This window comes from Blennius ocellaris, assembly GCF_963422515.1.
Source record: "Blennius ocellaris genome assembly, chromosome: 17".
In the NCBI taxonomy this organism is placed as follows: Eukaryota; Metazoa; Chordata; class Actinopteri; order Blenniiformes; family Blenniidae; genus Blennius; species Blennius ocellaris.
Genome location: NC_137666.1, coordinates 20,256,404 through 20,271,908, shown reverse-complemented (window position 1 = coordinate 20,271,908; position 15,505 = coordinate 20,256,404). Strand labels below are relative to the sequence as shown.

The 15,505-nt window shown below is 42.1% G+C and overlaps 1 protein-coding gene across 1 annotated transcript in view; it reads left to right on the top strand.

The window, feature by feature from the left end:
* Positions 1-220: 220 nt before the first annotated feature.
* The window catches only part of LOC308142585 (uncharacterized protein), a gene marked incomplete at both ends in the record, with an annotated part of 30,499 nt that continues 15,214 nt past the window's right edge, over positions 221-15,505 (top strand). The window contains 5 exons of the mRNA XM_080513083.1: positions 221-278; positions 11,764-11,822; positions 13,700-13,810; positions 14,295-14,408; positions 14,947-15,100. Coding sequence (XP_080369209.1) covers positions 221-278; positions 11,764-11,822; positions 13,700-13,810; positions 14,295-14,408; positions 14,947-15,100 — 496 coding nt within the window. The remainder of the gene's footprint in view (positions 279-11,763; positions 11,823-13,699; positions 13,811-14,294; positions 14,409-14,946; positions 15,101-15,505) is intronic.

Here is a 15,505-nt window from a genome sequence, read left to right as displayed (position 1 = left end):
AGGACGGCTGCACACCTCTCTCTCTCTCTCTCTCTCTCTCTCTCTCTCTCTCTCTGACTGTTTCTGAGGCTCATCCAGCTGATCTGCACACGGGCTGAACCGGGACGAGGCGGCGTGGACCGGGGTACCCTCCACCACCTCCTCCTCCTCCACCACCTCCTCCTCCTCCTCCTCCATCCCCTCGGCCTGACGCTCCGGGACCTCCGCCACCGCTGCCATCATGTGTGACTGTTTCCACCTGGCGTTCCCCAACTGGCACGCAGCCTCGTCAGGGACGGGTGGGCATCGCTCTGTTTACTCTCCCCGCTCTGGCAGTGTGTGTGTGTGTGTGTGTGTGTGTGTGTGTGTGTGTGTGTGTGTGTGTGTGTGAGAGGTGTGTGTTTGGATGCGTGAGGCGGCCGGGTGCTGATGCTGAGTCCTGCAGTGAGCGCTGGGTGTGTCTGCAGAGGAGTGCTGTCATCATGGAGGATGTTGAACTGCTCTGCACTGCTCCTCTCTTCCTCACCTCCTCCTCCTCCTCCTCCTCCTCCTCCTCTCTCCTTCCTCCTGCTGTGTGTTTGAAGCCTAAAAGGGGAACTCAGTCTGTGTCGCGGCTCCTGGCTTTTCAAACAGGTGACGAATGAAAATCCCCCCGAAATAAAACCCAGAATGATGGAAAGTTTGACGCTTCAGGCTACAAAAAAGTAAACAACTACAACCTGCAACAGGCGTTTTCTTTACTGTAACATCGACAAGGCTAAAATAAACCTTCTTCTATTGATCACTTTTTAAATGATTGCAGTTCAAAGAGCTCCACTGTGATACTGAGATCGAAATAAGAATAAAATTAGTAAATTATAAAAGTAAAACTGTGAAAAAAAAAACTAAAACATGATGATTAAAATTCCTTGAAAATGATCAAATCATTAAACAAACAAATAAACAACTGAATAAATGAATAACTAAATGCAGTGAAATAATTTGATACCAAAGAAAACAAAGTTACAGAAAGACCAGAGTAAACTGAAGTTAAGTTACAAATATGAAACAAACTAGATGGAACATAATAACAATAAAGACAAGACAAAATAATTAATTCTCATGAGAAAAACATGAAACAAGAGTAAATCAATTTTAAATTAGTTTTTTAAAATAAATCTAATAAAAAAAATCTATGAAAAGATCATTAAATTTCATGAAAATGTCATTAAATTATCAATTTACAAAGACAAGATGAAATATTACAAACCTGAAAGAGAAAACTACTGAAAACTAAATTGAAACTTGATGAAACTGGACGAAAGGAATAAAGGAAATACAACAAGATAAAAAAAACCTAAATCTAATGAAGAGCACCAAGTCAATTTAAATGATAATTACATATTTTTTTTTTATTAAAAGTAAATCCTTTTGATATCATTTTGAAAAATAACTTTAGAAATACATGTTGGTAAAACATAATAGAAAATAAGATGAGAAGAAACTGGAGTATCAAAACACGACATAAAATTTAATAATAATAATAATTTATGATCAATGAAAAAGCCAAAATATATATTTTCTGCCATATTGACAGCCACAAACTCAGTTTTAACGTCAGCTATAACAAACTCCTCTGTGACATTGTCTATTATTCCCATTGCCTCATGAAGGAGATCTGATGGAAGAATTCTGACACTTTGACGTTTCTATTCTGATCGTTTTCACCTTTTTCTACGTTTTCTAAATGTGTCATAAGTCCATTTTATTTCATATTGAATAACATGAAGCGCTTCAAGGGGTCAGATATGATTCATATTAGCTGTTTAAACAACATTAGTGAAGCTTCGTGCAGCGGAAATGAACCGTATCTCATCACGTATGTCGGCCTGGACCATAAAACATGCTGAATCATGGGAAACGGATTTCAAACAAACTGCATCTGGAACAAGCTCGACTGTTCGGAAAACAAAAACAAGACATGCAAATATGTAAAGTATATACTGCAGGATTATAATTATATTTAGAATCTTCAGCTGAAAAGTGAATCTTTAAATAAGTATATACAGACAATATCAAGGGTTTGTTTGTTTTCTTAGTACAGATCTTTTTCTCTCTTGTCCCTTTGAGCCTGGAACACAAGCACATTTCAAGTTGTTCACTTTAATTGAATTCACGGTGTTTACCTCGTCCTTTTTGAAGTCGCACTGTTTAGCACTTTGGATTCACTCTGCTGTTCTTGTTCCTCTTGAGAATGAGACTATGTGTGTCACTGAGGCCAGCAGGGACGAGGGTTATTCAATAATACGGTCTGGACTTTTTATGTGAAGTTTCCACATTGAACCAGTTGGAGCAATGGCTGCAAGTAAACCTGAGACTGAGGAAACTTCATGACTCTAACGCCTCGTTTACAAGGGATCGTTTTCAAGCGATAACGCAAAACTGTTGTTGTGTTTTTGGGTGTCGGTTTAGACGACAACCGTGCTCGGAGTCACTGAAGTCTCGATGTCGACAGCGGAAACTCTGCGACTGCTCCTGGTCTCCGTAGTAACTAGTGGTTCTGCACATGCTCAGTAGAGACAATCAGAACAAGGTTTCCTCCGTGGTGTCAGGAGCCCCTAGTGCTTTTAATTTGACCGTCACCGTAATAACAATCCAACTTGGTGGTTTCATTTTGACAGTCACCGTAATAACAATCCAACTTGGTGGTTTCATTTTGACAGTCACCGTAATAACAATCCAGCTTGGTGGTTTTATTTTGACAGTCACCGTAAAAACAATCCAGCTTGGTGGTTTCATTTTGACAGTCGCCGTAATAACAATCCAGCTTGGTGGTTTTATTTTGACAGTCGCCGTAATAACAATCCAGCTTGGTGGTTTTATTTTGACAGTCACCATAATAACAATCCAGCTTGGTAGTTTTATTTTGACAGTCACCGTAATAACAATCCAGCTTGGTAGTTTTATTTTGACAGTCACCGTAATAACAATCCAGCTTGGTGGTCTGTCCACTAGAATGTTCTCCCAATGTTAATCTTTAGAGCTCATTATTCTCTGCTGTGTGTGTGTGTGTGTGTGTGTGTGTGCGTGCGTGTGTGTGGTTTCAGTACAAAAACAAACAACAGCACACACTAGTGGCCCAACATGCTTACTACATCGTTCTCAGTGTTTCTGCCATTACCAAACAAACGGACGTCATTGTCAGAACGCTGCTGAGCAAAACGTTAAACCTTTCTGAGCTGAAAATACAAAAAAACGACGTTTTCACTTGAAAACGTTGTGTAAAGTGAAGGTGTGTTTGACTTTGTGTGTAATTAACTTGTGATCCGTCCAAGTGTAACCTGCCTTCATCCAGTTGGCTCAGATCGGCTAAAACACATATCATATTTTAATTGTAATTTTAATTGAAAACTTTCAAAAATAACAAAATACAAATTTAATTAAAATGCATGAAAATTAAAAAAATATATATTTTTTTTCATTTGTTTGTTTCCCAAAAAAATCTCCAGAAGTTCAATATTAAAGTTAATATAACCTTTTTTAAACCTTTTATTTATTTTATATTCTTTGTTTATACAGACTGATGTAGTTTTTTGTTTTTTTTTGCTTGAGTTTGTTGTTAAAAAGCTGCAATTTCATTATTAATAATTTTCATTTTTCTATTAAAGATGAACAAAAATAGAATTCACTGAAAGAGATGAAACGAGGGTTTTGTTTTCCGCTGGTTATGTAGATTTCTGTGGATTAGAGGAACGTCAGGTCGAGTCTGGACGTTCGGTGTGAAGAGACTCTGGTTGTAATGAGTTACTGTGGTGAGTAAGTGAATTATTGCTCGGTGGTTCCGAGACATAAGCGTCGTCACCGGCGGTGAAACTGATATCAGGATGAACTGAAGTGAACTGAGGAATCTGCTGCGTCACTCGCACCGGAGACAGGCCTTTTTTTTTGTGTGTGTTTTTAATACGCTGGATGTTCTTAAGGAAATGACAGCGCTTTATGAGGACATGTCATTGACGGTAATGAAATGGCTCTGGTTTACCGTTTGAGGAAAAATAAAAGCTTTTTATTGTAATCTTAATAAGTGTGTCATAAAGCTGAATCAAACAAACCGCTGCATCACTGATAAGACCACGCAGGATGAAAGAGAAGAGTTCGTGTTTTAAGTCGTACTTTTAGTTGATGTGAGGCAGACTTTAAAATGTTTTACCAGTAAATTCACCTTTTTCGTGATGAGGAACAAGCTTTCTGGTGGGAGGTGACAGATGATGCAACAGGAAGAGAGAAGTGGTCATATTGAGGGTCAAACAACGTCTCCTTTACCATAAGTTTGTAAAAGTGGCTCTAGAAAGCTGCTATAAATGGGCTTAAAATGACGTTTATCATATTTCTGGACAATGCGATGATGGACCACAGCATGTGAGGGCAGACCTGATGGGGCCACAGGCCTCGTTCATGTTAATGAAATTATAAAAGAGTCGCATTTTTTGGAAGTGACTGCTGCAAAATGACTGTTTTTAATGGATCCAGGTTAGATAGATATGGTAGATAGATAAAGCTTCATTATCATTCATACAAACAAACCATACAAGAACTATTTTACTGCAAAAGCCTCAAGTTAGGCTTTTAAAAGTGTCTAAAAAACCCCCCCAAGAGTAATAAAAGTATGAAACCGCACAGTAAAAGATATAAAAACGCACTTAAAACAGTGATGATGAGCAACAATGCGTCACAAAACCCATTCAGTTGCACTGAGTAATGATTGCACTTGATCTGTTGTTAGTTATCGCACTGGCTTCATGATGCATTTCATAGATCACTTCACTGAGTTACTGCATCAGGCTCCAGACCTGACAGCAGACTTATGTGAGCTTCTACAGTCTGGTGGCCTGAGGACTGGAGCTGCTGCAGAACCTGGTTGCTTGAGGCCGGCGGAGGCAGAGTGTCAGCGCTCGCGGGCGGTTGCTGCAAAACAAAGGAAGAAGCCCCATCGTCAGGACGCGGCGGAGGCAGATTCCAGAGCTGTGATGAAACTGGCAGTGAGGTTGCAGATTGATAAGATTGAAAACATGCGGCTCTGCAGTCTCGTGTCCATATGATCGGTGGAGAAAATCTAATTCGGCCTTTTTTTTTTTTTTCCCTCCCCTTCTTTTTTCACTCAAATCTTATTATAATTTGGATCCCAGCGAACCGCCTCAGTGAAAGAAGCTTGTGTCTGAGCAGAATCCAGATCCCACATCAGCTGTAATGATCTGTGGTGGTGGAGGAGTGGAGGAGGGGGTGGGGGGGTGGGGGGCAGTGGAGTGGAGCAGGAGGAGTTAGTGTCAGAGAGGAGCCGAGGACAAGCAGCTCACACCGTCCAGCTTGATTTATTCTGCCAGGATCCTGGTTTTATGATGAGAAGATATGAACGGAGGAGCCACACCCAGATCTAGAGCGACACGCACACTAACACACACACACACACACACACACACACACACACACACACACACACACACACACACACACACACACACACACACACACGAATCCTGCACCACCTCAGCATCCTCCAACCTGCCACAGAACATTTAACCTTCTTGCCACACGGGAAAGTTGCTATTGAGGTGTTCTGCAGCGCCCACATGACAAATATTTGGAAAAGGAGTGTGTGTGTGTGCGTGTGTGTGTGTGTGTGTGTGTGTGTGGTTCCAGACATCCGCCTGCATGTAGAAGTGAACAAAATGAGAGAATTCATCATCCCGTCAGTCCGGGCCGAGCCTGAATCCCTCGTCAAGCTGGCAGCACACACCGCCGCCATCGTTCATCGCCGCTCACAGAGACACGTCACATGACACTTCTCAGCCTACGGCTTAATTCCATGACTATGGCTAATTTTGTGCAGGTTAACTTTACTATCTTTTTTTTTTTACGTCGTTCATCCGGAAGTTGATGAGCTTTTATTAATGGCATTTACGTTAATGATACTTGCGGGGCAGATTATTATTAGGGACCTCGGGAAAGCCCGGCCAATGGCAGGTCCCTTTTGTAATTCGTACGCCACCGACAGTCAGTGATCCGGTCACTCTCATGTCCGCACTGACCACTCAGAGTGGCCGCGCCCTCGCAAAAATGGCATATTGTTTTTGTAATGTTTTTTTATTATTATTTTTTGGTACGTTTTTTGCACTTTAAAATTCGTCTACTGGCTCAAATTTGACCCCCTAAACATGCTCAAGAACTCACCAAATTTGGCACGATCGTAGAGACTGGCGAAAAATTTATTAAAATGTAAAAACCTACCCCCACTATACAAAATTGGCTCTCTAGCGCCACCTAGAAAAACTAAATCGCCCACCACGGTCCGTAGGAATGTCGTACACATATGCAATGAACACGAAATTTGTTCGTCTCGTCGAGACCTACAACTCACACACTCTAACTTTTGACCTAACTCCAATAGGAAGTCTGCTATTTGCCTTTCAAAGTAAGATTTTTGCCCAAACGGAAAATCTAACTAGTTATTACTATTATTATTATTGATGCTTTACTGCCGCCTGGCACACAAAAGACATTACAGACACTACAAAAATGATACATTAACCCTTTATTATGAACCCTCATTAACCCTTTAAACTCATTTGACTTTTACTGTGTAATTTGATCTCGAGCGAGCCAGACCGCTAAACACTAGCTCTGTGATCTATAAATAACTCCACCTCTAAATCTCTGTCTTGTTTTAGTTCAACAAACAATGTTATTAAGAAGTTCACATCTAAATAAATCTCGTTTTAGAACACATTTCACACCTATAATTTGAATAGAACCACAGACATTTCAACATTATCATGCCTCAGTTCACCAGTTACACACGCGCTTTACAACATACAGGTCAGAAGAGACTTTTATTGAACTATTTCCATCTTCACAGGCAGAAAACATTGAGTCACACACAGCTGGAACTCAAAGGAACTCCTCAAAATCTAGAAAGGATCACTGATGTAGACACATTCCTACATAATCCTGATCATCCGAACTGATTTACCATATAATATAGACTAAAGTCTGGTGGTCAGATTCATCGATTGCAGCAACCGTTGGTTTGACACCTCTGCCCTAAACTACCTCTGGTAAATTGATGAGAGCGCGTAATTCAAGAAAGCGGTCAATTGCTGCTAATTGTATAGGAGAATATATTTTAAGACGATATAGTATAAGAGAGTAGCGGAAGAGAACAAATTTACTACAATAACTTAATAAAAAGTTACAGCAACATTTAGTTTGAGATTGTTTTTCTTTACTTTACACTTACTTTTAGGAAAATTATTCAGAATTATATACCACAGACTTGAAGATAAAATATTTTGCTATTAGACGAACGACAACGAGACACAAAAACATGTGAAGCTCCAAGAACGAACATTTTATTAATACGTAGGAAAACATTCATTGCGTGTCTCAACTGTAATTTGAATATCACAGTTTTGCATTGTGTCAATAAAGATTATATAAAGAGATTTGACACAGCTTTTCCCTTCAGCGGGTGTTAAAGGGTTAAACCAGATTGCAGTTATTTTAAAGAAGCATGTGAGGCGCTAAATGTTCCATGGGAGTCACACCAGCATCTCTTTAAAAACACTTAACTGTGTTAGGGAGACAGTTTGAGCTCTCAGGTTGGTCGGAGGCTTGACGACACGTCCCGCCTCTTCTCTTCTCTTCGGTCCAACCGAAGCTGAAAACAAACGTCTGCAGACGCTCGAGGAGTCGCAGACAAAAGGCACTTTGGATGTCTGAGTAACACCCGGGTTTGGTTCCAGGAGTTGAACAAGCAGCAGCAGGTAGGTGAAGGCCGAGACTCCCGGAGTCCACCGCCGCTAAGACCTGCTGGCCGTCTGAGAGACCAGCTGAGAATCATGAAATAGGAACTTTGATTTTTGAAGGTAATTTTGAAGGTAAATAAGTAAAAAAAACAAACAAAAACCCAAAACAAAGCAAAGAGAACAAGTCAAAGTGTTTGAAGAGGTTTGATAAGAGGTAAGAGTCACTTTAATGATTAAAAACTGGTGTGTTCACTGACGGTGGTGTGTTCACTGATGGTGGTTTGTTCACTGACGGTGGTGTGTTCACTGATGGTGGTTTGTTCACTGACGGTGGTGTGTTCACTGATGGTGGTTTGTTCACTGACGGTGGTGTGTTCACTGACGGTGGTTTGTTCACTGACGGTGGTGTGTTCACTGACGGTGGTTTGTTCACTGATGGTGGTGTGTTCAATGACGGTGGTTTGTTCACTGATGGTGGTTTGTTCACTGACAGTGGTGTGTTCACTGATGGTGGTTTGTTCACTGACGGTGGTGTGTTCACTGACGGTGGTTTGTTCACTGATGGTGGTGTGTTCACTGACGGTGGTTTGTTCACTGATGGTGGTGTGTTCAATGACGGTGGTTTGTTCACTGATGGTGGTGTGTTCACTGATGGTGGTTTGTTCACTGATGGTGGTGTGTTCACTGACGGTGGTGTGTTCACTGACCGCAGTGTGTTCACTGATGGTGGTTTGTTCACTGACGGTGGTGTGTTCACTGATGGTGGTGTGTTCACTGATGGTGGTTTGTTCACTGACTGCAGTTTGTTCACTGATGGTGGTTTGTTCACTGACGGTGGTGTGTTCACTGACGGTGGTGTGTTCACTGATGGTGGTGTGTTCGCTGACTGCAGTTTGTTCACTGATGGTGGTGTGTTCACTGATGGTGGTTTGTTCACTGACTGCAGTTTGTTCACTGATGGTGGTGTGTTCACTGATGGTGGTTTGTTCACTGATGGTGGTGTGTTCACTGACGGTGGTTTGTTCACTGATGGTGGTGTGTTCACTGACGGTGGTTTGTTCACTGATGGTGGTGTGTTCACTGATGGTGGTTTGTTCACTGATGGTGGTGTGTTCACTGACGGTGGTGTGTTCACTGACCGCAGTGTGTTCACTGATGGTGGTTTGTTCACTGACGGTGGTGTGTTCACTGATGGTGGTGTGTTCACTGATGGTGGTGTGTTCACTGATGGTGGTTTGTTCACTGACTGCAGTTTGTTCACTGATGGTGGTTTGTTCACTGACGGTGGTGTGTTCACTGACGGTGGTGTGTTCACTGATGGTGGTGTGTTCACTGACGGTGGTTTGTTCACTGATGGTGGTGTGTTCACTGACGGTGGTGTGTTCACTGACGGTGGTGTGTTCACTGATGGTGGTTTGTTCACTGACTGCAGTGTGTTCACTGATGGTGGTGTGTTCACTGATGGTGGTGTGTTCACTGACGGTGGTGTGTTCACTGATGGTGGTGTGTTCACTGACTGCAGTTTGTTCACTGATGGTGGTTTGTTCACTGACGGTGGTGTGTTCACTGACGGTGGTGTGTTCACTGACGGTGGTGTGTTCACTGATGGTGGTGTGTTCACTGACGGTGGTGTGTTCACTGATGGTGGTGTGTTTACTGATGGTGGTTTGTTCACTGGTGGTGGTGTGTTCACTGACGGTGGTGTGTTCACTGACAGTGAGGTGTTCACTGACGGTGGTTTGTTCACTGACGGTGGTTTGTTCGCTGGCGGTGGTGAGTTGTTCTTAGTGAACTAAGACTCTGGTTCGATGTCGATGACGCAGGTTTTCCTTCACTGTGATTCTTAAACGGTTTTGATGTCTGTATTTGGAGGCGTCGGCTCTGCAGGAGTTTTCTAATGTACTTCACCTCCAGCTCTTATGGCTCCCGCATGACTTCTATTACTGTAAAGAAGAGTGTGTGTGTGTGTGTGTGTGTGCGTGTGTGTGTGTGTGGCAGAAGTGCTCCTGGTCCTGGTCTCCGCGGCTGCAGTAACTTGGAGTTCTGCACATGCTCAGTAGAGACAATCAGAACAAAGTTTCCTCCAGTGACTCTCAGTCCATTTTCTCCTGGACTTGGTACTTTTATAGTTGACAGTTACTGTAATCATATATATATATATATATATATATATATATATATATATATATATATATATATATATATATATATATATATATATATATATATATATATATATATATATATATATATATATATATATATATATATATATATGTCCACTGGAAGGTCCGTGTTCTCCCATTGTTAATGTTTAGAGCACATTGTTTTTTCATAATGAAAACAAACAACAGCACACACTAGTGACCAAACATTTCATTATTTTGCCACATAAATGTGATACTTTTCTGAAAGAAACACGGAAAAACAAAGCTTTTTCACTTAAAACGATGTGGAAATGGGGCTAAAGATGGAATTAAATTGAAGAAATGTTAGGTGAATGAATGAATGAATAATAATAATAATAATAATAACCAGGACATATTTTCAGAGCTTTCGGGTCGCGGTGAAGCTTTGAGAGGCTCTGAGAAGCTGCAGAGGAGAATCTGTGGATCGATGTGGTGGATCACTTAACAGACGAAGAGGCAGCGAGTCTCCGGAGGAATCACTGCCAGGAAGAACTCTAAATAGTCTCCTCAGTGGCTCCACCGGCTCCAGCAGCAAGGCCAACGCAGACAAACAGCAGGATTAACGTCTCAGTGTGTTGGAGCTCAAACGGACTCACGTGTCTGATAACGGCACGACAACTGTGGGTCGTTGTGAGGCGTGAAGGGATTTAAAATACAAACAAGAGCAGATAACCCAGTCATTTGCATCAGAGCAATTCTGCTTCTAATTGAAAAGAGCAAGTTCCAGATTCTCCTCCGAGGGGAAATCCTTACTATCTAGTAAACTTTATCCTTATTTCCTACTGTAAACATTCATATTGAACTTTTTCTAACAGAATCCTAAACAGCTTCTTTGATCTGCAACAACAGTGGAACTATTTGATCCTGGTTCGTTGTCATATTATAAAGTCAACAATGTTAAGCAATGACTTACAAATCACAAAACTCTTCTGGTAAAAATCTCAAACCTCGACATCCTTTATTCCATAAACTCAATCATTTTACATGAATTATGAGCTTAATCATGCATAATGATGAGGAAAAATGTAAATTAGAACAGATTGCTCTGATAGTGCCGACCAGCTTGAGCGTCCATGAGCTTGTAGGTTGAACGTTTATATATCTTGAGCTTAAAAACCAGAAAAATACTGAAGAAACACCAGATATTGGAAGTTTAAGTCACATTTAGGAAAAAAGGGGTAGAAACACCTGCACATTTGTGAGAATTGTAGAGCCATAAAATCAAGATAAATGTGATCTGAAAGCAGATGATATGAAAGATGAAGCTCAGACTTTGATGTCAATTCTTCGCTTGCCACGGCGTCAATGCGAGGTAATCTCAATCATTTATTTCATGCATACAGTTCACATCAGAGGTTGAAAAATGCTTTAAGATAAAACATGAAAAAAGAAAACCTGATGTCCCCTCACACAGTATAGTTTTAATGCAATTTGCTGCAATTCGATCAAGTCATTCTAAAACTAATGCTGCAGAATGCATCTTGTTTACAGTGTTTGTGAATGTGTGTAAGAGCGATTATCTGTCAGGTGCCTTTCTCATCAGTTACATGTTACGTTACACAAACTGCAGCTTTACAGTCACAGTGAGGCGTCTTTGTCCGGCTCCCTGAAACTTCACAACTTAACGCAATTTTCCACTTAAGTATCGACATGCAAAAATATTCCAGAGATAATCTGATTTCCTCGGCCGTGCAGAGTGGAGGAATGAAGCTGGGGAATTTACTAAAGCGCACGCGCACACGCACGCGCACACGCACACGCACTGCATCTCATGTTCAGGTGGGTTTGATGGATCTTTCTTCTCCTGCTCTGAACAGGAGGACGGCGGCTGCGAGGACCAGAGGCCGCCACAGAGGACGACTCCGTCAGCGACTCAGTGAGTGATGTGAGCACCAAATCAATGTTTCATTTGGAAACTTTCCACTTCACGAGTCCCTGGAGATTTTTGACTTTAAGTTTAACATCAATTCAGAAATGATTTCGCTTCTCTTTTGAAGAGAAGTGACGCAAACATCGTGAAGATCATCACAGGATTTCACTTTTCCATTATTTCTTGATTCCTACATGTCTTATTTATCTATTATTAGTATTATTACTAACTGCTGCTCTCTAAAAATAAAAAAATACAAACAAACAAAGTAAATCCCCACCACTGATGGAATAACCATTAAAATCCAAACATCTAATCCGAGCTGCTTTTGGCTCCTTCAGGACTTTTCAATCTTTTTAATCTGATTTTATTTGAACCTTTTCACTGGAGCTGAATTCCAGAAGAATTAAGATCAGAGTGAAATGTTGATGGATACTTTTAATGATGCTTCAGAGACAAAATAAAGTCTTTGATTGATTGATTCAAAAATGTAGAAGTGCCACAGTAAAGAAATATAGTTCTTCACTGTAGTGGTTCTACAGTTGTGTGACAGCAGTGTGTTGTTTGTGATGCTTGTTAAGTTGGTTCTGTTGCTTGATGTGTGTGTGTGTGTGTGTATGTGTGTGTGTGTGTGTGTGTGTGTGTGTGTGTGTGTGTGTGTGTGTGTGTGTGTGTGAGTGATGTGTGTGATGTGTGTGTGACATGTGTGATGTGTGTGTGACAGGTGTGTGATGTGTGTGTGTGATGTGTGTGACGTGTGTGTGATGTGTGTGTGTGTGTTGTGTGTGTGATGTGTGTGATAAGTGACGTGTGACGTATGTGTGATGTGTGTGTGTGACGTGTGTGTGACGTATGTGTGATGTGTGTGTGATGCGTGTGTGATGTGTGACGTGTGTGTGACGTGTGTGATGTGTGACATGTGTGTGATGTGGGTGTGATGTGTGTGTGATCTGTGTGAAGCGTGTGTGATGTGTGACGTGTGTGTGATGTGTGTGATGTGTGTGATGTGTATGATGCATGTGTGATGTGTGACGTGTGTGTGATGTGTGTGTGATGTGTGTTTTGTGTGTGATAACGTCTATGATGTTGATGAAGTGTGTGTGACGTGCGTGTGATGTGTGTGTGACGTGTGCGATGTGTGTGACGTGTGTGTGATGTATGTGTGACGTGTGTGTGATGTGCGTGATGTGTGTGATGTGTATGATGCATGTGTGATGTGTGACGTGTGTGATGTGTGTGTGATGTGTGTTTTGTGTGTGATAACGTCTATGATGTTGATGAAGTGTGTGTGACGTGCGTGTGATGTGTGTGTGATGTGTGCGATGTGTGTGACGTGTGTGTGATGTATGTGTGATGTGTGTGTGATGTGTTTGATAGTGTTTATGATGTTGATGAAGTGTGTGTGACTTGTGTGTGATGTGTGTGATGTGTGTGACATGTGTGTGATGTGTGTGTGACATATGTGTGTGACATGTGTGTGACGTGCGTATGGTGTGCGTGTGACAGGTGTGTGATGTGTGTGACGTGTGTGTGTGACGTATGTGATGTGTGTGACGTGTGTGTGATGTGTGTGTGTGATGTGTGTGACATGTGTGTGATGTGTGTGACATGTGTGTGATGTGTGTGTGACGTGTGTGTGATGTGTGTGTGTGATGTGTGTGACGTGTGTGTGATGTGTGTGACATGTGTGTGATGTGTGTGTGACGTGTGTGTGATGTGTGTGTGTGATGTGTGTGACGTGTGTGTGATGTGTGTGACGTGTGTGTGATGTGTGTGTGTGTGATATGTGTGTGATGTGTGTGACGTGTGTGACTTGTGTGTGATGTGTGATAACATTCATGATGTTGATGAAGTGTGTGTGGACTGACCTGACGTCCTCTCAGACATGTGACGAGCCGGCTCGGTTCACGGAGGGCGAGAGACCGCGGCCGCAGGGATCGTCTCCCGTCGAGGAGTTCCCCGAAACTGAAAAATACACCGACAGCGACAAAGAGGTAAAGACCAGTGACGCTCACTCCCTAATGTCTTCTTGAATAACCCCCCCCCCCCCCCCCACACACACACACACACACACACACCCTCCCCCCCAATCATATCAGCAGTTCTCACCTGCAGTTTCTGGGTTTCTATTAATGTCTCAATAACTTTTAAACTGCATGTAAACACAGTTATTCAATCTTCGCTCCATAAAACAAACAAAAAAACCCCAACAAGATTTCTTTTTCTCATTTGATGTAACCAGAAGATTGACACACGTAGTAAATCACTTGTAGTGCTTGTCAGTACTTTTGGAAATCTTAAAACAAAGTGCAAATATTTGCATTTTAAGTGCAGAATCAAGCAACCACGGCTTATCAGGATTTATGGTTCTTTGTATCATAAAAAAGGGATTTGTTTGTACTTTCAATGCTGTTATTTCTCTCCTGATTTGATTAAGTTGTCACATTTCAACTTTGTTTTCCTTCTATGTTATGTCAGTGTGAAGGAGAGCATGACCCACGCAACAAAACTGGGAGTGGAAAGAAAACCAAAAAGTCTGGCCTCGGGTCCATGTTTGAGAAGCGTTCGACTCCAAAGATGAGCAAACTGAAGGTGAGACATTCTCACCGTCTGTCTCGTGTCCTCTGAGAGGACTGAGTCCCAACTGAAGAGAGGATAACTGCTGTCTGCCCTATGAACCGTCTGCTCTCTGAACCGTCTGCTCTCTGAACCGTCTGCTCTATGAACCATCTGCTCTCTGAACCGTCTGCTCTCTGAACCGTCTGCCCTATGAACCGTCTGCTCTCTGAACGTCTGCTCTCTGAACCGTCTGCTCTATGAACTGTCTGCCCTATGAACCGTCTGCTCTCTGAACTGTCTGCTCTCTGAACGTCTGCTCTCTGAACCGTCTGCTCTCTGAACGTCTGCTCTCTGAACCGTCTGCCCTATGAACCGTCTGCTCTCTGAACGTCTGCTCTCTGAACCGTCTGCTCTATGAACCGTCTGCTCTCTGAACAGTCTGCTCTCTGAACCGTCTGCTCTCTGAACGTCTGCTCTCTGAACGTCTGCTCTATGAACCGTCTGCTCTATGAACCGTCTGCTCTCTGAACCGTCTGCTCTCTGAACCGTCTGCTCTCTGAACCGTCTGCAGGAACTTCCCAGCCCCGAGTCCGGGGTGATCGTGAAAACAGCCAAAGACGGATGTGCAGAGGGGCTGGTTTATGGAGGAGGAGGAAGAGACGGCATCTTCATTAAGGGAGTGGTGCCAGAATCACCCGCCTCCAAAAGTCTGAAGCTGAAGGAAGGTATGGAACCTTGCAGGTGGAAAGAAAGCAAGCGGACGTTTGTTTTGATTTAATCTTACAAAGAAAAAGCCTAATTGATCTGAAGAAAGACTTTGGGATGACACTCAATGTAAATGGAAACAGAATATCAATGATGTATGAAACAACAAATCTCATTAAGTACAATTATTATGCTGACCTGATAGTCAAATCGTTTTTGTATCAAATTGCAATTTGGTTAATTAATGCAGTTTGTGGCCAATGTTTCCCCGGTCCTTGATGAAAACACAAAAAGGAGGGATGGTTTAACATCCCATTTCTCAAGAATGCTGTTGTATTTTTCATTCCACTTTCAGAAAGGACCTTTTACCACCTGTCAGTGCAACACACAGATGTTTTGAACTCCAAAATATACTGTTGTATATA